Genomic DNA, 24,802 nt, shown 5'->3' with positions numbered 1-24,802 from the left:
CAAGTACAAGATCTGAGTACTTCTACTTTTACTCAAGTACAAGATCTGAGTACTTCTACTTTTACTCAAGTACAACATCTGAGTACTTCTACTTTTACTCAAGTACAAGATCTGAGTGCTTCTACTTTTACTCAAGTACAAGATCTGAGTACTTCTACTTTTACTCAAGAACAAGATCTGAGTACTTCTACTCAAGAACAAGATCTGAGTACTTCTACTCAAGAACAAGATCTGAGTACTTCTCCCACTTCTGGTTAAATGTCTGTTTCCTTGTTTTTTGTCATTGTTGATGCTGCAGATAGAGTTGCTGTGATGCAACATTTCAGACTACGTATTGTTGTATCATATCATGTTCATATAAATGACCTGATTGGGCTGGTTTTAAAACCTAAAGTAGCATGAAATACAATCACACAGACACATCACCTCTCATGGTTAACTGACCAGAGGCAGTACGGCTGAAATAGAAGTAGACCAGCTTTTCTCCAAAAAAGACTGCACTTCTGTTATTTTAAAGGTTCAGTTATGGATTGTTTTTGCATGAATAGGCTTCGTCCTCCAGCAGAACGAACAGGTAGCTTCTTGACATTTTCCCTGAAAGTCAGATATTTGACACCCCGTCTCCTCCTCCTTCGGGAGAGGATTAAAAAGGCACGAGACACCTGAGACAGCTCACTGTGGCCGGACATCTTACACTGACTGGTCCACTTCTTTTTGACTACCATTTTCTGCAAGTCTTCTTCTTCTGCATTTGATCCTAAACCTCTACTTCTTCTATTTTATTAGTCTTTGCACAACCTGCCTCTCTGCTTCCTTTCAATCCACCCTCCTGTCTCCATCTTTCTCTCAGTCTCAGCTCCTCTCCCTCCACGATGAGTCTGAGTCGTTCGAAGCGGATCAGCTCTAGCAGTTCAGTCCGCAGCAGCAGTGGAGTTGGCTCCAGGAGGCTCAGTGGCTATGGTTCTGGTCCTGGAGGTTTCAGTGGTCTCTCTTTGAGCAGCAGCTCTTTGTACGCAGGCACTAACGGGCTCCACCACGGCCTCGGGGCCCCACTGGCCTCTCTGTCCGTCAACAGGAGCCTGCTGGCCCCTCTGAACCTGGAGATAGACCCCAGCCTCTCCATGAGCCGCGCCCACGAGAAGGAGCAGATCAAGAGCCTCAACAACCGCTTCGCCACCTTCATAGACAAGGTACAGAGACGGAGCTCCATTCAGCTTTTACAGGAGGGGGAAAGGCATTTGTGTATTATTGTTATATGTTTTATTGAACAAGGATCATGCATAGAAATGAATCTCATACAGAAGAGACCATTCATCATTTACAGAGGGGGGAAATTAAAACATGTTTTTATTATTATTTTATGTCTTTATTAAATGCATTAAAATACATAAATCAGAAAGAGTTAAGAAGGCAGATTAAAGCTAAAAGCTAATTTCCATCTGTAGTCCTTGCACAGTTACACACACAACAATCACCTAGTGCCTACACACAATTAAAACAGATCAAAATACAGATGTGTAAAATACTACTGTCACTACTTTTTTCAAGTATTTCCATGTTTCATAGACAAGGTAAAGAGATGGAGACCCATTCAGCATTTACAGGGGAAAGGGATTTTTTTATTATTATATGTCTTTATTGAATGCATCAGAATCAGGTTAATCACCAGGTGGGTCGACACGTACGAGGAATTTGACTTGGTGTCGTGGTGCATACATACAAGTAAAACAAAAATTAAAAACACAGATAGAGAACTATTTTAAGAAAAGAATTATAATATTAAAAAATATATATATATATAGTAAAATATAGCAGTATTTACATTGAAATAAATACATAAATCAAAAAGAGTTGAGACGCCAGATTATAGCTAAAAACTCATTTCCATCTGCAGTCCTTGGACAGTTACACATAACAATAAAAAAACAATAAAAATGAAAAAGAAAATACCGAGATCAAAATACAGATGTGTAAAATACTACTGCTACTACTTTATTCAAGTAGTTCCATGTTTTGCTACCTAATACTTGAATACCAACGCTTTTACTTCAGTAAATATTTGATTGGTGACTTGTTGCTATGTTTCTCTGCACTGTAGTATTCCTACAAAAATAACAATGTTATTTTAGCCTTTAAAATGTGAGGATATTCTGCTTTTATATGCATACAAATACATACATCTCAAAGAGAAGATATGCTTTATGCCAGATTATAGCTATCAATAAGGTAATGGAATTCTAATTCCAATTTGTTCCCACTATTTTCTGACTTTTTTATAATCTAAATAAAAAAGTAATAATCTGCTTCAAAATGAAAATGTAATCCACTGAACCTGATCTTTTAAAAGGCAATAACAATATGGAACAGTTTGAAAAATGAAACAACACACCCTTTATCCTACAAACAAATGTTACTTTCATGAGCAACAACTTTTCTCACCTTTATCAGACTTTATTTGCATTTGATGTGTCCTTTAAATGTTGACACTTTATCTGAAAAACACATTGTTTACATGTTGTCATTTCACATTTCATTGTTATTTAGAAATTGGTTAGAGCCTCTTCAACAACACACGCTGACCTTGAGGACGACCTACACAAGCTGATCTAAAAGGAGCTTTCATGGGGGATACCTTTAATAAAAAAGTAAAATAGTGGGTGTTAAATTGGGGAAGTCAGTCTGAGAAGAAGCTGAGTTTTTCCCACAGGAGCCGCTCTGAGATAAAGCCGTTCATTGAAACCGTACTCAGGGAACATCTCTGTTTCTCACGGAGTCGATAACACGCCTCACAAAGGAGCCATTGTTGCTTCAGCAGAGATTCACTTCAGGTGCACAGAGACACAGAGACATATCTACAAATGAACAAATGTACTTTTTTTTATGGACCACAAAAAGTCCCTATTCTGCTTTTTGTTGGTTTCACTTCCCTGTGCTGTGATATATAGGGTTTTGTGCATGTAAATGGTCTGCAACGGCTAAAATCCCTGTGTTCCCTCCATTGAACTTCTTTGTTTACTTCCTGAACACAGTGACATCACTACATAACACTCGCACTCCTACTGGCTAGCGCTCCAACACATTGTGCGTGATAGGCTAAGAGGCGGGACATCTCTAAGCGGTTGAACAATCACAACAGAGCCGGCCAGCTAACCAATCAGAGCAGACTGGGCTCTGGTTTCAGACAGAGGGTGAAAAGAGGTGCTGCAGCACAGGCAGTATGAGAAAAATAAAGAGCTTTTTGAACATTAAAGCATGGAGACATGTCCCAGTAGAGACACTACATACTGATATGAACCTTAAAGGTGACCTATCATGCAAAATGCACTTTTGTACGTCTTTTCTACATGAATATGTGTCCCCGGTGTTCCAGGGAACTCACCAAGTGTCAGAAAACACAACCCTCTCTATTTTCCTCCATACCCAAATCTCTAAAAAAGGGGCTGCAACGGATCTGATAAAAACTGATCCAGATTTGAACACTGTCCTGACGTCAGGACGGTGGCGCTACGGCTATTGGGCCAACTCCACCAATCAGGAGGAGACAGCCACGGCCATAACCGTTCGAAAGCGCTGGAGACGCTGTAGTACATATGCCAGGCCTGTAGATGGTGCTGTTCTCACAGAATCTGCCCTTGCAAAAACAGAGCTAAAAAAGTGCAAATTGAGCAAAATGAGGCATGGCTAAAATGCATGTTTGGTATTTTGAAAAAAAAAAAGTATAAATATGCCTTATATAGGTATGGGTTACACTATATTATTCAAATATAGCATGATTGATAGGTCCACTTTAACATGAGCAGGAGAGGGCACTTTTAATTTAAGCGATACATTCTGTGTAAAATTGTTTACACAGAAGTGACATGTAATGTAATAGAATCAGTATAAATGGATAATGAAATGTCCTGCTAATTTTCCTTTAAAATATATATTTTTAGTTTTGTTGAGCAGGTAGATATTCTTAATTTAAAGTGCAGAATCGTCTCCAAATTTAAGTTTTAAATGTTCTCATTCATTTCAGATTGCCCACGTGTTTGTAAGACATTGCAGTACATGAAAAGTAAAATAATTGATAATTGTGGGGTGTAAGTTACTAACGTTTCTAATTGTAGAGTTTCAAGAGAGAATATTGTGATAGAAAGACATTTTGAAACTCCATCCTCTTCTCTATACGAGTCTCATGTTGTGACTTCCCAGCTGACAGGTGACACACAAAAGAGTCTTTGTTTGCTTTCGTGGTTGCAGAAGCTTTTAGCTGCAGGAGAAGTGAGACTCTTTTGGGTCCTGGTTGCATAATGGCAATAAATGGTCCTTGAGTATTCTGCTAAAAGGCAACGGACTAATAAACATACCCTGCACTTAACTGTGTAATCCAATATGGCTGCTGCACACAGCATTAAAACATTAAAGAGACCCCCCCATGTAGAGAGTAATCTGTCTGATGCAGAAAGCAGGATGCTGGAAGATAACCCAGTTTAATTCTGCATGAACCAACATACATGGAAATGTGATAGTAAGGCATTCCAAGACACAGCGAGTTAATTGATATAGAACATTTCAACAGCGAGGACATTCAAAGTGCATTACAACGTTTTTCCCAATATATGAAGCATAGAAACTGAGCATAAAAACATTTGCTGATACTGGTATTTGCAGAAGGAATCAGAATCAGGTTTATTACCAGGTAGGCTGACACGTACAAAGGAATTTGACTTAATGTCATGGTGCATACATAAAAATTAAAAACACAGATAGAGAACTATTTTAAGAAAGCTATAATAACATTAAAACATATTAAAAATAATACAAATATAGTAAAAAATATAGCAGTATTTACATAGAAATAGAATGGAATAAATTATGAAATACAATTCGGCAGTAATAAAAAAAGAAAACAGATATTGTGTACATTGTGTGCATTAATGTAAGGCATATAGTTCGCCTGGTAAAAGGGCTACTACAAACCTTAAATCGAGCTTGAGGGAATGCACCTGGGATTTAGACGGCCATTTAAACCTTGAATCAGTGGCATTAAGGATATTTACAGTGGACCTATCATGCAATTTTTAGGCAATAGCATAGGTCTCAGATATATAAAAATATATAAAAAACATGTCTATGAAGTGTTTTGCTCAAAATACCAAACAGATCACCCATTCTAGCCATGCCTCATATCCCTCTATTTCACTTCCTGTTTCAAAAGTGCTGATTTGGGGTATAAAGCTTTAAAAAATAAAAATAAATTGATTAAAAAAAAGGAGGGGTCTGAGCTCATGCGGGACCCGGCAGCTACTGTCTATATACTGCGGTGATGAAACGCCATATCATGGATTATGAAGGATTATCTCTGAAACAGTATGGAGCTCAAAGGCTTTCTCTCTTGCCGGTTATACCACAAGGTGAGTTCCTTTTTATTTCCTGCTTCTTCACACACATGCTCTCCAGTGCAGGTTAGCTCTGAGTGTTAGCGATGCTAATGTAAACACCGACCATATTACGTCCAATAGTCTGATAGTGCCGTGGGTCCACATTTCCGATATTACGTCATCTCGGACGCAAATCTGGATCAGCTCCGTTGTTCCCCCGTTTTTAGAGATTTGGGTACGGAGGAAAAGAGAGAGGGTTTTATTTTCTGACGCTGCGTGAGTTCCCTGACACACCGGGGACACAGATTTATGTATAAAAGACATCAACAAGTGCATTTAGCATGATAGGTCCCCTTTAAGCTATCTGTCCCATTTCCATCCTTTGAGTTGTTGTAACCGGATGATCGCGGTTGTTTCTCCGAGGGAGAGATCATTCTCCTCCGAACACAACACAGGCTTTGTTTCGGAGGCAGGAGGGATAAAAGGTGTTGGATATACCCGGCTGCAGGCGGGAAACACGAGCTGAGCAGATACAGGCCGGTGTTGAGATGCTGGAACGATGACAGTTTTACCTCTGAAGACAGACCTTATTCTGCAGCTACAAAAACATGTTTATGTAATGTGTTATTATCTGCTGAGGTGGAAGTGATTTGTCATGAAGGAATGTTTGGTTTGTCCATCCTCTGCTCTGAGAGGCTTTATGTGAGGAGGCTCTGGATGTCTGGAGGTCAAGATGAGATGATGATGTTCGTGATGGTCCTAGCTCACAGGGATAATAGTATTTACTACGGTGGCCCTGAAGGTCAAAACATAGATATTTCAGAAAACTGAACAATGTTTCAAAACCATTCCAGAAAACACAACACCATTTTGAAAAGGGGACAACGTTTACCTAAACATTTCAGTAAACACAAAATCTTTTCAGAAGGGACGACAACGCTAATGAATGTTTCGATGTTGAACAACGGCAACATGACAACGTTTTCATTGGTCCCTCTTCTTTAGAGAAGACCAGGAAATGATGGATACACGGATCGTGTTCAAATCAATAGGCACGCAATGACTCTAAATAATAATGATCACGCCACCAAACACACATTCAAACTAAAGGAACCAGCCTGTTTGGAAAATGTGAGAAGTAGAAAGTACAGGTATTTGGGTTCAAAATGGAAGAAGTAGAAAGTTCATGTATTTGTGTTCAACATGTAAGAAGTAAAAGTACAGTAACGAAGTATTTGTACTCCACTACTTCCCACCTCTGTTCAAAGGTATTTATTTGACTAGCTGCCAACCTTCTGCATCGTCTGGATATACTTTAAAGAGTCTTCCTCTGTTATTCTTACCCCTCCAACGTTAGGTGCGTTTCCTGGAGCAGCAGAACAAGATGCTGGAGACGAAGCTGGACCTCCTGCAGGGTCAGGGGGCAGTCCGCTCCAACGTGGAGCCCCTGTTCGAGGTCTATATGGCGGGTCTGAGGCGCCAGATGGACCTGGTCAACAACGACAAGACCAAACTGGACGGAGAGCTGAGGAACATGCAGGGCCTGGTGGAGGACTACAAGCACAAGTACATGGGTTTTATATATTTTAAAAGTCAAAGTAAAAGTCAACTTTATTGTCAATCTTTCAGTTTGTGTGTACAGAGAGAGAGATCTAAATACCGTTTCCCACAATCCCGAATACAAAAACAAGATATATGAAAATATGTATATATATATACACAATCAACAGACACATTTATACATATGCACACATTAAGACCTAAATAAAAGCACAACAATCAATATATACAAAATAACAGTCACTGCAATATCTTTGGGATATGTACATTAGTGCAAGATTGTCCATAGCAGTGTAAAAAGTGTCTGAAATATACCAGTTGTCATCAATATAGTACAGGTCTCAGATATATACAGAGCCTGTCTCTGATTGGCTGAAACACCAAACAGATCATTGCAGCATCCCATAATCCCCTGAAAATAAGGAGCCACTCCCCACGCCCCTCTGAGAGATATTTGGTTAAAAAGAACACAATAGCTGCGTTCACACCGGAGTACTTTTCCCACAATAGTTCATCAGAACTCAGATATATTTGCGTTCACACCAAAAAGCCCCCTGAACTAAATTAGTTCATCAGAACCATTTTTACCCCCTTTTCCGTCCCTGCTAGAGAGCAGGGACTTTCGTGGGAGAAAAAGGTTCCTATTTCTGATTGGCTGGGCGGATTGCAAACCACGCCCCGTAAAACTCCCAAAAGGTTTTGTGAAGCCGCCATTTTATTATCCTCGCATTAGCATTATTAGCATTAGCCCAGCGCACAAACGCAGAGAGACTAACTTATTGCAACACAAAATAAAACATGGGAGCGGTGGAGATGAGGAGGTGTCGGCGTTCTGGCGATTTACTCGGAAGGCTTCAGTAGAAGCTGCTGGGAGTCCCAGCAGCTTCTACTGAAGCCAGTCCCCAACTCCGGGGACTTCCGGCCGGGGACTTCGGGTGGCAGTATACGCCGTGAAGTGGTTTGCGGCCTGCCAGTAAACCCAAAGCAGAAGAAGAAGAAGTGACGTCAGCGGCTTCATTTGCCTAATCCTCCCTCAGGAACTCATTGCGGTGTGAACGCGATCTGCTTTAGTTCATCAGAACTAAAAGAGTTCTCATGAACTGAGTTCTCATGAACTATTGTGGGAAAAGAACTTGGTGTGAACGCCCCTAATGGTTCTCTAGGAGGAGATTCAGGTGATAAGGTGGGGGGGGGTTACCTTGGTTGCTGATTGGCTAATGGTTACTCAAGCCAAAAAATCGTTATGACATCATAAAGTGGCCAAAATCTGATCAGCTCATTTTCAGACAGGTTTTTATAGAAATGGATCAGGACAAAAAGAGAGAGAATCTTTTTTCCTGAAACGTTCAGAGTCTCTTTCCACAGAGGGGACACATGTTGATGAAGAAGAGACATGGAAAAGTGGATTTTGCATGATAGGTGACCTTTAAGTGTGTTGTTTTAATTGTGTTTTTATGATTTATTTACTGTGTAAAGTGTCTTTGAGTTTCTAGAAAAGCGCTCTACAAATACAATGCATTATTATTATTATTACATCAAACCACTGCGGTAGTAAATAAAGCCACTGTGAGTTGTGTTTTTCTCATTATATAACATTTGACTTGTGTCTTGTCTCCGTCTCAGATATGAGGACGAGATTAACAAGAGGAACAACCTGGAGAACGACTTTGTTATCCTAAAGAAGGTCAGCACACATTCATTCATTCATGAAACTCAGGTGTGGTGTAAGAGGAACCTCTCCATTGTACTTTCCTTTTTGTCCTGCTTATCTCCCATCCCTTCCTACCCACTTGAATCAAAAGCCATTAAAGCTTTGGGAACTTCGCTCTGATCTATTCAAGAAATATATAGCATTTTTCTTCCTATTCTCCGAAATAAACAGGACTTCTGCTCCTGCAACCCTGACCTGAATAAAAGACACAAAAACAAACCAGGTGTCTATCCAAAATGACATTCCCATTAGCCTTAGCTTTACTTTATGCTAATTAGCCTAGCATGCCATCAGCTGTCATGGCTACAGACTGTTGCTAAATATGTGGTTTGTTTCTGTGTTTTCAGGATGTAGACTCAGCCTACCTGGTGAAGGCCGATCTGGAGGATAAAGTCGGATCCCTGACTGATGAAATCAACTTCCTGCGCAACGTGTATGAGGAGGTACTAAACCTGTGACGCTGTATTTAACATATCTTTGTACCTGTTCAATGGAGAGCCAAACAACAGTATCTTCAACCTCAATTCAAGGATCTAATTTATTGAAAAGTAAACATCCTACATATCCCAAAAAGGGGATACATAAGATAAGATAAGAAGTACTTTATTGATCCCAATAAAAGACAAGGCATTGTACATTAGAGAAATTAAAAGACTGGAAATAAACAATTCAAAATGTAAACATCTCAAATAGAAATAAAATAGTATTAAAAAAGACATTTGGCTCATCACTTGTTGGATATATAGGATGGTATATTTTGTCTCTTTTTTGAAAAGGGTTTGTGCATATCCAAGCTAAATTACTGAGTTGCAAAAAAACAAATTGTAAAATGTCTCCAATGGAGTCTGCAAACCTAAAGCTCCAAATAAGTGCTTCTGAGTTTTGCAGTGTGTATCCCTTTTGTGGCGTATTCTGTCTTTCACCACTTTGTGTTGTGTTTCGTGCACCAGGAGCTGCGTGAGCTGCAGGCCAGCATCAAAGACACCTCAGTGGTGGTGCAGATGGACAACAGCCGCAGCCTGAACATGGAGCAGATCGTATCGGAGGTCAAAGCTCAGTATGAGGAGATCGCTGCCCGCAGCCGAGAGGAGGCCGAGGCCTGGTACAAGAGCAAAGTAAGAACTGCTGAAACATGCACAAGAAAAGATATTCAGCTATATCAACCCTGTCTCCTAAAAATTACGTTCCCACAGAAAACTGCATTCTCAATTACGTTTAGCCAGAAACGTATTTTCTCCCACGTTACGTTTGTTATGAACGTATCTCAAATACGGTTATTTTCTACATATCTTTGCCATTTATTGTCTTGCTTATAATAATGATAATAGTCATTTATAAATATCATTTTAGAGCACACATTTGAAATCGACGATCGGGCTCGATATATGGTTAAATTAAAATCAGTAGGCGAGGGTGTAATTTCAACACAGTCTCAAAGGCAATGTGAGCGTCCATTCCCATTGGATAACGGAGGATTTTACACCCGGAAGTAAGTATTCTCCTTACTGTCGATTGATTTTATTTACAGTGATATCTGCACTACTCATCAACTCAAAAACACCCGATTATCCTTGTTAATTCCATAACATTGATTGGTTTAAATTGTGTACAATACTTTTGTATTTTTCCCCTTCGATTCGGAGAAACAAATATTTTTTCGGAGTTTAGGATGGTAGAAGACACTACACTACCCAGAATCCTCAGCTATCGTTTGGGACTACACCATGTGCTTTGCTTGACAAACCCCGTGATTAGTCTTCAAGCTCTGTGATTGGATGTTGGAGTGGCAGTGCGCAAAGTTTACACGGAGCGTCAAACAGCAGTTTGAAATGGAATGAAACCTATCGACGGCACACTAACCAAAACAGGAATCTAACGTGTCCTACCCCCTTTTATAATCCTGAGGGCTTTCTTTAAGGTTAACCTGGTATTTTTACTCCACTACAGTTATTTTAGTTACTTTGCAGATTCTGATTAATGATGTGAAATATAAACAACCCTTAAATCAGACTTTAGTTACACCTGAGTAAAATTCAGTGAAGGTGATTGTCAAGTGCCAACAATCAGGCGAGATATTTGGTAGTTGGTGCTTGAGAAGACTAAACATTTATCTGCAGATCTCTTTAAAGCATATTCATTACTCGTCGTTATTCTCTACTAATAGTTAATTAAAAACTGTATATAATGGCTATTTTGCACATCCCTTTCAAGATTTCAAGATTTTCTAAGGTTTATTGACATATCATATACACAACTACGGTGTAGTTATGCAATGAATGAAAAACTTGGGTCACAGGTTCATCAACAGTGCATGACAAGACATCTATCAATATGTGTGTATTCCTCCACCATTAAACTGTCAAATTCTGCACATTTCTTATACTATCTACATACATAAGAGTATAATTAATGTGTATAATATCAGTTAAAATAAGTGCTTCAACACAGTTAACATTGCAGGAAAGCAATATATTAGACGTTAAGTACTTTGTCAGGCTTAATATTTATCTGTAGATACCCCCAAAGCTGTTTTATTATTTAAAAGAAGACCTTAACCTAAAGCATTCTTTAATGTGTTATTAAATGTTAATTAGTTTGTCTGTTTTGCACATCCTCATATTAATATCTTTATACATCCGGCACTAAACTGTTTTATTGTAGAGATCACTTACAGTATCTTCTTGATTTTTTATATTCTATATTTCTATCATTGACCTTCTACTTTCACCCTATGAAAGTATGTACTCTTAATATTTTTTTCATCAAATAACATTATTCAACAAAAATAACATTATTCAACAAAAATAATTCAATAACGTGCTTTAACCACTAGGCGGTGCACACAAGGTACACACAGCATACTAATAATAACTTTGTATTATTAGTGTAGGACACTTGTGTATGTATAACATCTGAAGATGTGTAGTTTTATTCATGTTTTTACATAATTTTACAGGATATTGCTATACTATTTCTCATGTTTTACTTCTACACATTAATATCTGATTTGTAAAACATCACAGACAGAAAGGTATATCCGTCATTTAATGGTAAGCTATTGACATTGTGATTCCATAGATGTGTCTCCCATCACCCAAAACCCCTGACTATTCTCTCAACTCAGTATTTACATTCTTATATTCAAAGAAAATCAGTAATATCTTTAAAAACTACAAGTCCTTTTCTATCAGCTGTGCACCGTTATGGTGTAAATATAACCTATCTACCAATTGGATCAAATATAAAAGTCAGCCGAATTAGTATTGATACTGCAAGGAGACATATTTTGTGAAAAGAAATGTAAGATGTTGTTTAATTGTTGATATATTTATGATCCACGACACGTATTCAGTTTCGGCGGCACTTCTTCCAGTTTGTCCAGAAGTCTTCTCATCAGGGCTCTATACATACAGAACTACGGCAGATATGTATTACAATGCCGTTATGTGATGACTTTCAAAGAGAAAAGCAAGAACACTCGGAATAAAGTATTATTTTATTTTTAAATGTTTTCGGATTTCACATCGCATAAACACCATCTCCCAATGTGCATTGCGGCTAAAACATCCAATCAGCGAGCTGAGGATCTTTCCTACATCTGTTTCCGGTATTGTTCCTGTAATGAGAGTTCACATTTATGCTACATTGAAGGGTGGAATTGACTACACATGTTCAGAAATATAATTTGCTTCAGATATACTGTAACTCACCTGAGGTCGCTATTCAGTCTGTTACGCTGAGCCATGCATTGTCTGGAACGTAAAAGGGACGAAGAAGACAAAGTGAAGTGACGTACTTCCGGTTCCACATGAAAACATTCCCAGTGCAAAAACAAATCGCTAAATAAAAAGATAAAACACTGGCATGTAATTTACGTTAGAATTAGGGCTGTCAAGTTAATGCGTTAATAACGCGTTAACGCAAAAAAAAATTAACGCCACTAATTATTTTAACGCGATTAACGCATGTGTATTTTTTGTCCTCGGCCGCCCCCGTAGTTTCAGAGCGCATCGAGTTTAAAATACCATCTACAAGCTGATGCTGACAGCCCCGCTCCTGCCGCCCGCTTGTGGCAGACCACACTTCCACGCTCACTGGCAGGCCCGGACTGGCCATCGGGAGGACCGGGAGGGAGTGTGTATGTGTGGCGCGAGCGAGGCACACCTTACGTGTTGTTGTTGTTAGCATCTGGTGCTAGCTAGCTGCGCTAACGGATATAAGGAGCTGTTTCAATGACATTTCGCCGACAACTGCGCCGAGCACTTGACTTTATGCAGGTAGCCAGACAGTGGGACATTGTACGAAAAGTCAGCACACTCAGCACGGATAGTACGCGCAACATGATTGCAGCGTCCAGGCAGCTCCCATTCGAGCATATATGCCTTGAGCTGCACATAGCTCCAACGATCATCCACAGTGTCTCTCCACACACACACACACACACACACACACACACACACACACACACACACACACACACACACACACACACACACACACACACACACACACACACACACACACACACACACACACACACACACACACACACACACACACACACACAGTATTGTATTATTGTATGAGAGAGGTTCTAGGTTGAATTGAGGCGAATATTTGTAATGTTCAGGTTGTTGTGTTTAATATTCATGAGAATATTTGTCATTGTTCAAATGATAATAAAACAAACATATAAAGCATATTTGTCCACTCATATGTTGATAAGAGTATTAAAAACTTGAAAGATATCCCTCTAAGGTACATTTAGAACAGATAAAAAATGTGCGATTAATTTGCGATTAATCGCGATTAACTATGGACAATCATGCGATTAATCGCGATTAAATATTTTAATCGACTGACAGCCCTAGTTAGAATAAATAGAATGGTTTTGAATAATAGATGAGAGTAAAATCTACGTCACTTTACAGCCCCACCCACTTTTGGGGAAACCAACGCTGTCATTTGAACGGCGATCAAGCCTGAAGCCACAGAGCTCTTCTTTTACTGTCCTTTCTTACAGAAACACGTAACTCTGGATTTGTTTTAATGTTTGAGGTGCAATAAATGACACAGCAGCTTTTTGGCATGTTAAAACTATTATTTTCTGCCTCGCTCATGAGAGTAACGCAGCCTACACACGGCGGCGTGCGTTGCCGCTTGGCGGTGGGCGTGTCTTGAGCTTGTGGAGTTAACGCGAGCAACGCGACCAACAACCAATCACATGAATCTCCCGTGTCTCCCCTGGGTAAAAAGGCTTTAAAAAGGCTCCCATGTATGAATCTCACCATAGACATTCATGTCTAAAAAGCGATTTTTAATTAATGTCTATGGTGCTATTTTATACAACATTCCATGCTGGCTAAATACTGTCTATGCCTGCTAGATGTCCATTCAAACGAAGTACACTGGATATAAACTCCCCAAACAGGCGAAAACCTACCAGTTTCACCCACTGTCTCTGCCACCTCCCTCCATGCCTGGCTCCTCCGGTTTGTATCCCGGCAGGTGAACAGGGACTGAAAGCACCGGGTGATTCCCTACCGCTACGATTATTTTCTCCTCCATTTTTTGGTATATGAGGAAATGAACTGCGGTCTGGCTCTCCCAGCATACACGCGGTTTGATTGGCTAGCGCTTGTACTGGCAGATTTGCATACGCGGGATTTGATTGGCTGACGCCTCAGCTTCAAAAGTAGAACATTGCTCTACTTTTGCAGCGAGCACCGCGAGAAAAGCTACGCTTTGCTCCCACAATGCAGTTCAGCGAATCGTGACGTCACCCCATTGAATGGGCAGAAGCGTTGAAGCGTCAACGCACGCCGCCGTGTGTAGGGGCCGTAACAGCTGGCGAAATTACAGCATTGCCTACTGATTTTAATTTAACCATATATCGAGCCCGATCGTCGATTTCAAATGTGTGCTCTAAAATGATATTTATAAATGACTATTATCATTATTATAAGCAAGACAATAAATGGCAAAGATATGTAGAAAATAAACGTATTTAAGATAAGTTCATAACAAACGTAACGTGGGAGAAAATATGTTTCTAGAAGATATGTAGAAAATGAACGTATTTGAGATAAGTTCATAACAAACGTAACGTGGGGGAAAATATGTTTCTAGAAGATATGTAGAAAATAAACATATTTGAGATACGTTCATAACAAACGTAACGTGGGAGAAAATACGTTTCTTGCTAAACGTAATTGAGAATGCAGTTTAGTTCTGTGGGAACGTAATTTTTAGGAGACAGGGTTGAATATATACAGAATCACCCAGTGCCCAAAACTGCCTTCAAAATAAAAGAGACAAATTTCAAGGCTTTTATTGTCATGTGTACATGGCTACAGATATGACAATGAAAATCTGAGGTCACAGGCTGCTCCAACAGTGCAACACAATACAACGGATACAATAGTACAAGTAAATAAAATATAATATAATAGAAACAGAATATAATAGAAACTGTGCAGAATAGTCTATATACAGTAATTGGAATATTTATATAAGTTGCAAACAGATGAATGTAATGGATGTTCTTTCAAAAGTGCAGGTGTTTAACAGTCTTATGGCCTGTGGGATGAAACTGTCCCTGAGTGTGGTGGTTTTAGTCCTCATGCTGTGTGGTGGCGTTTTAATCCTTGTCTACAATTTAATAGCCACCTCTATCGGGGTTGTGGGTTTTGACGCGCCTCTCTTTGTTTCCAAACATATTAAGCGAGATTGTAGTTGAATCAGATGAGCTTTATTGGTTAGTCCAGACGGCATATAAACAGCAGGACACATTTCTTCGCTTCATACTAAATAAAAGTTAACAGTCTCCAAAAGAACAAAAAGAACACGGTCAAAAGACTTTTCCGCTTCCCCGTCTCATCACCCTCAGCTGTGTCCTATCAACCTACCATATATAGGCATATAGCCATGCACGTGATACTGACGCACATTTCATAACAAATAAGTGAGCCTTAAATTAATACATTTTAAACCATAGTATGACTCACAAAAATAATCTATTATTATTAAGCCTAACATTCAGACAATAATAACTAAATGAAAATGGCTCCAACATACCAGCCCCTAATTGCTTATTACATAGCGATTACCAATAATAATATAGCAACAGAGTAATTTTAACAAAACATATAACATCCATCCGTAGCATATTTGTATACTCAAGTCCATGTAAGACCAGTACTGAGTGTGTAGGTCTAGTACTGATTGTCTGTAATGTTCTGCTGTTCAAAAGGCAGCCTTTGATGGGGGGGGGGGGTAGGAGACCAAGAGTCTAGTCCTTTTGTCTGACAGTCAGAGGTGCACGTGACTGAAAGTCAAAGCATAAACAACTACCGTAATTTTCGCACTATAAAGCGCACCTGAATATAAGCCGCAGCAGCTAAATTGAATGATGTGTACATATATAAGCCGCACTGGACTATAAGCCGCAGGTGTTTTAATGTTTAATTACCATATCTAAGGGTTCGTGCACAGAGGGGATTGTCGGGAAAGAGATGGCTGTTTGAGGAAGCTCCCATTTATTAACATTTCAACAAACAAGTTGCATAACGTATTCAAGTGTTACCATTTAGTGCAATAGTAGCTACAGAACATGTACTGTGTAAACTGTACTGTATCACATAGCGTTTCAGACACACAAACTTTTCAACTTTCAAACTTAGGAGAGGTTACGTCTTCTTTGTGTTATAAGATAGGACTGGCAGGGTCAGTCAAACCTGGTCGTTATCCCGCGGAGCTCCTGTCCTGGTCCCTTGCGCTCTCTCGGCCCGGTGTCTACAGGGCTAGCCCGAGGATCCCCCGCTAGCATCCCCCGCTAGCATCCCCCGCTAGCAACAGGCCTTCAAAACAATGTTAGAGGCGCTCCTGAAACAGCGTCAAAACGGGTATATTTCCCGGGCTTTAATATACGCTTTGTTTCACTCGTTTGTTGTTTTGCTCCTCCGTGTTTTCAGAGCAAGTCGTCGGAGCTGTAAAAATCCATAGATTAGCCGCACCGTTATATAAGCCGCAGGGTCGAAAAATGGGAAAAAAGTCGCGGCTTATAGTCCGAAAATTACGGTACTTCAATTAACTTCAATTAAACTAAATAAAAGGTACACTTACAATATTCAAAAACAGCCAGAAAATTAATGTTTCAGTCAGTATCAGTATTTGATCAGTATTTTATTTATTTAACCTTTATTTAAGCAGATGAGATAAAATCTCATTCACAATGCTGACCTGGCAAAGAACATTCTTACACATAACACAGACATATAAAATACAGAGAACACAACCAAGTAAACAAAAAAAATACGAAAAGCAGTCACTACATTGTGCACATTTGGGACAGTAAGAAAGGTACTACTTCAGGGTGTATGCAGGAATCCTGAAGTCAAATGTAAGACTTTTCAAGACCTTTTTTAAGACCCTTTCCATACATTTTAAGACCTCATCGCCACTTTGAGTTTTAACCGGTTACATTGGCAACACACTTTACCTCACATTGACTATATACAGTATTGATTGTCCTTCCTCCTTATCTTCCAACCATTTGGGCGCAGACTTGCATTTCCCCATAACGATGTTGTTTAACAACCGGCGTAAACGGACCTTCGCGCGCTATCAAGCAGTGAGCGTGCGATGTCCTGTTCAGATGACGTCTAATCCAACGGGATGCCATAAATAAACTACACAGAATCACACTACACACCTACGCAATGATTACATTCAGGCAGACTGTAGAATACAACCTCTTTGGACAATTTATATACTTATTGAAAACTAGCTACAAAATGTAATACCTTGGGAAATGCTGTTTAATACTTTTTAATAGCCTTAATTTTCGCTAAATTGATTTATCTACTTTTAATACTTTTTAAGACCCCGCGGACACCCTGTACTTGTTACTGCAAGAGCAGCTGGTGGTAAGGACTTCAGACAACTTCAATTTATAAAAGGCTATAGAGACAAGTGCCCTCAGTTTGAGGCGTGATTGAAGGTCATTCCAAGACCAAGGACCATAATGAAAAAGACTCCTTTTTCCAGCCTCAGTCCGCACGGCAGGAACCTGGACCCGTATCCAGGCACTGGATCTGAGGTTGTAAGAGTCACTAACTGGAGCAAATCTGGCACATATGTACAGTGGAAGCTTACCTAAAATGGCTTTATACATTAATAAAAACCAATGCTCCTACGCATACTAAGTGAGGACCATCCAGTTAGGCTATACAGTGTGCAATGATGAGTCCTATAGGGTGCATTTGATGTATAACGCAGTGCAGCATGGTAGAGTGGGTCAAGTTTGGCCAAATATAGCTCCAACATGCTTTATTGTCATTTGTACATTAGCTACAGTGTAGATATCAATGAAAAACTGAAGTCACAGGCTCCTCCAACAGTGCAACATGAATATATAGGACATAGAGTAAATAAGACAGATAAAAGAGTGCAAGTAAATACAAATAAAATAGAAATAGAGCAAGAACAGTCAAAATAGAAGTAAATAGAATATGATATATTAGAGAAATAATCTGTAAGATGCAAACAGATGAATGTTCTTTTAAAAAGGTGTTTAATAGTCTTATGGCCTGTGGGATGAAACTGTCCCTGAGTCTGGTGGTTTTAGACTAAACTTAACAACAGAGATATTATACTTTTGACCGTCTGAACTCACATCTCCGAAACAATGGGGTTGACAAACTGTTATCTGAGAGTGAAACCAAAAACTAGCTCAACTAAAAAGACTTGTAACATGATCAGAGGTGGATGACATTACTCTGATCCTCTCCTAAAGTAAAAGTTGCAATACTATACAGTGAGAAGAATACAAGACCGACATCTTACTGAAGAAGAAGCAGTTTTCTTTAAATCTGTCTTTTGATCTGCAACGTGTCTTTGTCCATGACGATCAGGCCATGTTATCATCGTGGTCACTTTCTCTGTGTGCTGCTTGTATCAATATTGTCTGTTTTTCCTTTGCAAAGCCTTTCGATAAACCTTCAGTTTGTCCGACATCAGATTGGTCTTCTACTTCCTCGTTCTCAGTACTCTGCTCTTTGAATCTCCATCACAAAATCTACAATTGCATTTGTTGTATTATGTTTTCTTTCTATCTTAAAGTGCACCTATCATGCTATTTTTAGGCATATATTATGGGTCTCAGATATATAAAAATACATAAAAAACATGTCTATGAAGTGTTTTGCTCAAAATACCAAACAGATCACCCATTTTAGACATCCCTCATATCCAGTGACGTGCGGTGAGGTTCATGGCTGGTGAGGCACTGACTCTTTCAGAGTCAGATTTACAAATATTATAGCCTATTTTGACCTTAATCGAAATATTCTGTTATTTTCAAAAGCTTTTTTAGTCTGATGCTTCGATTCATTTTAAACAGACCGTTCAACAAAAGGATACCCAAAATCTAAATATTGGATTGTTCTTTCTTAGTAAGATCCCATTTTCATTACAAATGTGGTCTTACATTGACTTGAAGATGAAGTCCATGCTATCCTTCTGGACAACAATCTCTATTACTGTTTTGTAAAAGTCGTCCTTATCTTCCTGTAGTTTCAAAAGTCTAGTTTGTTGTTTGCGGTAGAATAACAGTAGCAACAAGAACCTGTGGGCTCACGTGCGCCCCCTTCAGTGCGGCAGAGGTTATGGCTGCCTCTCCTGGTGATTTTTTCATTGCCGTTGTACGAGAGACCAGCGAGCCTAAATATCATATATACGTGAAATAAGTTATTTAGAGACTATGGATGGCGAGGATAAATGTAATAAAGGGATCTACATACATTACATTGGTGACCTACAGTGAGATGGTAACAGGCATGCGCTTAGGGCCCGCTTTCCAGCCAGTTTCTGTGGGGTGACGCATTCTGAGGTGAGGCAGAGCTCATCTGTGCCTCACCTTACCCCACAGTAACTGGCTTGAGCGCGCTCACAAAATAAGTGGCCGCGCTAAATTAGTGCCCGCGCTCCAGCCAGTTACTGTGGGCTTACGTGAGGCAGTGCTCGTGCTTGCCTCACTTCTCATCGCTCCCGTAGCGGAGCTCGGCAAATTTGCTGATTTTGACTATAAAATGCGATTGGAATCATACATAAATCACATTTACACAAGATCAGTGGAGACATTTTATTATTATTATTATTTAGTTTTTCTTTAATTGTTTTTCCGTTACATTGGAGTATGACAGGTGAGGCTCTGCCTCCCCTGCCTCCACTGACTGCACGTCGCTGCTCATATCCCTCTGCACTAAACTCCAGCTTGCACTGACACAAAATATACACATTCAAACATAGTTATTTGAACTTAAACAGATATATTCCTTGCACTTTAACTGTATCTGTATATTGAAGTATGAATGCTTGTTGTTTGTATGTTGTCTTCTCCTGAATGTTGCACGTCTCTTGTTTCTTTTTTTTGTATTTTTGATGGCACCTTAAAAAAAAAGGGAGTAGCTCTTGTCATCTCATTGTACCTGTGATGACAATAAAGGAGTATATTATATTTCAGCCCTGTTAGAGAACTGCTGATTCTGGGAGAGGAAAGGAGAGGGTTTTGTTTTCTGACACTTTGTGAGTTCCCTTACACACCGGGGACACATGTTTATGTATACGAGACATAAAAAAGTGCATTCTGCATGATAGGAGACCTTTAAGGACAAATGATGTGTTGTTCGCCAAACTTTTGTCACTGGAAGTCTCTAATAAGGCTCAACTCTGTTTAAAGTGATGCAGCTGATGTTCCTCTGTCTTCAGTTCGATCAGATGTCGGTGCAGGCGAATCAGTATGGAGACGAGCTGCGTGTCTCGAAGGGAGAAGTGGGCGAGATCAACCGTCTGATCAGCCGCCTGCAGAGCGAGATCGAGGCCGTCAAAGCCCAGGTAAACCTCCAGGAAACACTAAGGTAGCATTCTAGAAACTCAAAGACACTTTACAGAGTGAAAAATCATTCAAACATAATTAAAACAACACACTTAAAATATATAAAACACAACATTAATTACAGATTAAAAGCAGTTCTGAAGAGGTTAGTTTTGATTTGTGATTTGAACATGGTGAGATCAATCAATCAATCAATGTTTATTTATAAAGCTCAGTGGATTTGTCTCAGTGGACTTTACAGTTTATACAGAATATGAATATGACACCCCTCTGTCCTTGGACCTTCACATCGGAGAAGGAAAAACTTCCAAAGAAACCCAGTTAATGGGAGAAACCCCCCAGTTAACCCCTCAGTTAATGGGAGAAACCCCTCAGTTAATGGGAGAAAACCCCCAGTTAATGGGAGAAAACCCCCAGTTAATGGGAGAAAGAAACCCCCCAGTTAATGGGAGAAACCCCTCAGTTAATGGGAGAAACCCCTCAGTTAATGGGAGAAAACCCCCAGTTAATGGGAGAAAACCCCCAGTTAATGGGAGAAAGAAACCCCCCAGTTAATGGGAGAAACCCCTCAGTTAATGGGAGAAACCCCTCAGTTAATGGGAGAAACCCCTCAGTTAATGGGAGAAACCCCCCAGTTAATGGGAGAAACCCCTCAGTTAATGGGAGAAACCCCTCAGTTAATGGGAGAAAACCCCCAGTTAATGGGAGAAAACCCCCAGTTAATGGGAGAAACCCCTCAGTTAATGGGAGAAAACCCCCAGTTAATGGGAGAAAGAAACCCCCCAGTTAATGGGAGAAACCCCTCAGTTAATGGGAGAAAGAAACCCCCCAGTTAATGGGAGAAAACCCCCAGTTAATGGGAGAAAACCCCCCAGTTAATGGGAGAAACCCCCCAGTTAATGGGAGAAACCCCTCAGTTAATGGGAGAAACCCCCCAGTTAATGGGAGAAACCCCTCAGTTAATGGGAGAAACCCCCCAGTTAATGGGAGAAACCCCCCAGTTAATGGGAGAAACCCCTCAGTTAATGGGAGAAACCCCCCAGTTAATGGGAGAAAACCCCCCCAGTTAATGGGAGAAACCCCTCAGTTAATGGGAGAAACCCCCCAGTTAATGGGAGAAACCCTTCAGTTAATGGGAGAAACCCCCCAGTTAATGGGAGAAACCCCTCAGTTAATGGGAGAAACCCCTCAGTTAATGGGAGAAACCCCCCAGTTAATGGGAGAAACCCCTCAGTTAATGGGAGAAACCCCTCAGTTAATGGGAGAAAACCCCCAGTTAATGGGAGAAAACCCCCAGTTAATGGGAGAAACCCCTCAGTTAATGGGAGAAAACCCCCAGTTAATGGGAGAAAGAAACCCCCCAGTTAATGGGAGAAACCCCTCAGTTAATGGGAGAAAGAAACCCCCCAGTTAATGGGAGAAAACCCCCAGTTAATGGGAGAAAACCCCCCAGTTAATGGGAGAAACCCCCCAGTTAATGGGAGAAACCCCTCAGTTAATGGGAGAAACCCCCCAGTTAATGGGAGAAACCCCTCAGTTAATGGGAGAAACCCCCCAGTTAATGGGAGAAACCCCCCAGTTAATGGGAGAAACCCCTCAGTTAATGGGAGAAACCCCCCAGTTAATGGGAGAAACCCCCCAGTTAATGGGAGAAACCCCTCAGTTAATGGGAGAAACCCCCCAGTTAATGGGAGAAACCCTTCAGTTAATGGGAGAAACCCCCCAGTTAATGGGATAAAACCCCCAGTTAATGGGAGAAACCCCCCAGTTAATGGGAGAAACCCCTCAGTTAATGGGAGAAAAACCCCAGTTAATGGGAGAAAAACCCCAGTTAATGGGAGAAACCCCTCAGTTAATGGGAGAAACCCCCCAGTTAATGGGAGAAACCCCTCAGTTAATGGGAGAAACCCCCCAGTTAATGGGAGAAACCCCTCAGTTAATGGGAGAAACCCCTCAGTTAATGGGAGAAACCCCCCAGTTAATGGGAGAAACCCCCCAGTTAATGGGGAAAAATGTTAGAAACTTCGAGGAGAAACAGAGGAGGATGCTTCTCAGGACGGACAGACGTGCAATAGATGCTGTGTGTAAATTGAAAAGATAATACATTTACAACATAGGTAGTCCAGATGCTTGGAAATGCATGTGTCTATAATAAGAATAAGAGATCAGGGCAGTCACGGATGTGTTTGGGGAGACTTCAGATCCAGCATGCCTGAGTTGTTGTTGTTGTTGTTGTGTTTTCTCAGCGCGGGGCTCTGGAGAACCAGCTGGCGGAGGCTGAGGAGCGTGGAGAGCTGGCTGTGAAGGAGGCCAAAGCTCGGACCAGAGACCTGGAGGACGCTCTGCAGAGAGCCAAACAGGACATGGCCCGGCAGCTGCGGGAGTACCAGGTGAGAGAGACGTATATTCAGGATGTGGGCTACCAGGCAGATCTGAAGGATGCTGCAGTGATGATGTGCTTTTGTTGGCAGACCCGTAAATTAGCATCTCCCTGGTTCCCTCTGAGAAAAGCAATGGGATTTATCCATTGGCTTTTGGGATATTGCTAAAAATAAACTGCATAAATCAGAATACCTTTATTCGTCCCAAGAATATTACCCAAGAAGCACGCATTAAAAAAAATTAATGATACAATATTTTTAAAGAAATATCACATAATTTACAAAATACACATCCTGTAACAGTTCTGAATAGCAGCTAGGAATATATTGCACAGTTATTAACGATGCACATAATTGGTATTGCACAACAAGGAGTGTTATAGTCTGTGTTGTTGTGTGTGTGTGTGTGTGTGTGTGTGTGTGTGTGTGTGTGTGTGTGTGTGTGTGTGTGTGTGTGTGTGTGTGTGTGTGTGTGTGTGTGTGTGTGTGTGTGTGTGTGTGTGTGTGTGTGAACGCTGCAGGTCTGCATGGCAAGTTAAGTGTGATTTTCTCCTTGACCTGCAGGACCTGATGAACCTGAAACTGGCTCTGGATATTGAGATTGCCACCTACAGGAAGCTGCTGGAGGGCGAGGAGGACAGGTGAGAGGAGGAGAGGAGTTTCATAAAGTGTGTGCGTCTTTCTGTACAATAAAACACACACCAACACTCTCTCTCTGTCTCTTCTTCTTCTGCAGACTCGGACATCAGTCCATCCTCAACATCCAGACTGTGACCAACTACAGTAAGTAACAAACTGCCCCCACACTGAGGAAGGTGTAGACGTGTCCATTTTTTAAGTTTGTATTATTATTTATCTGTTTTCTGTATAAATGGGAATACATAAGTAAAGTACATGTCCTTACAACTTGCACTTCATTACAGTCGTTAAGTAATTATACTTAATAACATTTCACTGCACTCTGGTTTTAAGTTTTCACACTAAAATGATCATTCATTAAGATTACAAAACACACTTTCTCACTTGCTTTAAGTAAATCTATATTTGTTTACGCACTAAAACGGCCCAAAACATTACCATTAGGAGAAACGCCCTGCAGTTTAAAAAACAATGCAATATAAAAACACATGCAAATGAACACACATCTTCAGCAACTTCAGGAAACATGAGCAGCGTTTACTAAAAGCTGCAAATACAAAATGCTGCAAGAAGCTCAAAACACAACGGAAACCAGGGGACACCAAAAAGTGACGCACACATTTATGCAGCAGACAGACTGTCTTAGTTATTTTATTTATTAATTAATTCCCCTCTTTTTCTCTCCAGGTACTAAAAGTACTAATGGCTACCAAAGTAACAGCTCCTCTCCTGCTCCAAAACTGCTGATCAAGACAACGGAGACCAGGAACAACTCCAGATACAGCACTCACTAAGAACACATACACATACGCACACACACACACACACACACACACACACACACACACACACACACACACACACACACACACACACACACACACACACACACACACACACACACACACACACACACACACACACACACACACACACGAACACACACACACACACACACACACAATCACTCACTCACTTCATTAGCAGATCTTTCTAAGTTTGTGAGGGTGCAGGTTAATAATTACTAACTTTCTGTAGAACAATTACAATCATTTTAACATGAAGAATTAAGTGGAAATAGTTGTTTTTGATATAATTAACTACATGTTTGTTTTGTGTGTTGGGTACCATTTTAATCAAACTTTAGTTGTATGCAGCACCATCAGGGCTTTCACCTCCTTGGGTTATTAAACAATGTAATAAACTGCATGCAATTAATTAATCTGTGTGAGATTATAAAAAGAAATTGTGT

The 24,802-nt window shown here is 40.3% G+C and overlaps 1 protein-coding gene across 1 annotated transcript; it reads left to right on the top strand.

The window, feature by feature from the left end:
* Window positions 1-719: 719 nt before the first annotated feature.
* On the top strand, window positions 720-24,364 carry si:dkey-222f2.1 (intermediate filament protein ON3). The gene is made up of 10 exons (XM_034134924.1): window positions 720-1,190; window positions 6,721-6,929; window positions 8,547-8,607; window positions 8,982-9,077; window positions 9,585-9,749; window positions 20,404-20,529; window positions 22,777-22,920; window positions 23,476-23,552; window positions 23,648-23,694; window positions 24,238-24,364. The coding sequence occupies exons 1-10, from the start codon at window positions 873-875 to the stop codon at window positions 24,342-24,344; spliced, it is 1,350 nt and encodes a 449-aa protein (XP_033990815.1). The 5' UTR covers window positions 720-872; the 3' UTR covers window positions 24,345-24,364.
* Window positions 24,365-24,802: the final 438 nt, after the last annotated feature.

Source organism: Trematomus bernacchii, unplaced genomic scaffold, assembly GCF_902827165.1.
Source record: "Trematomus bernacchii unplaced genomic scaffold, fTreBer1.1, whole genome shotgun sequence".
Lineage (NCBI taxonomy): Eukaryota > Metazoa > Chordata > Actinopteri > Perciformes > Nototheniidae > Trematomus > Trematomus bernacchii.
Note: the sequence above shows the minus strand (reverse complement) of the source record. Positions and strands in the feature narration are given on the sequence as shown.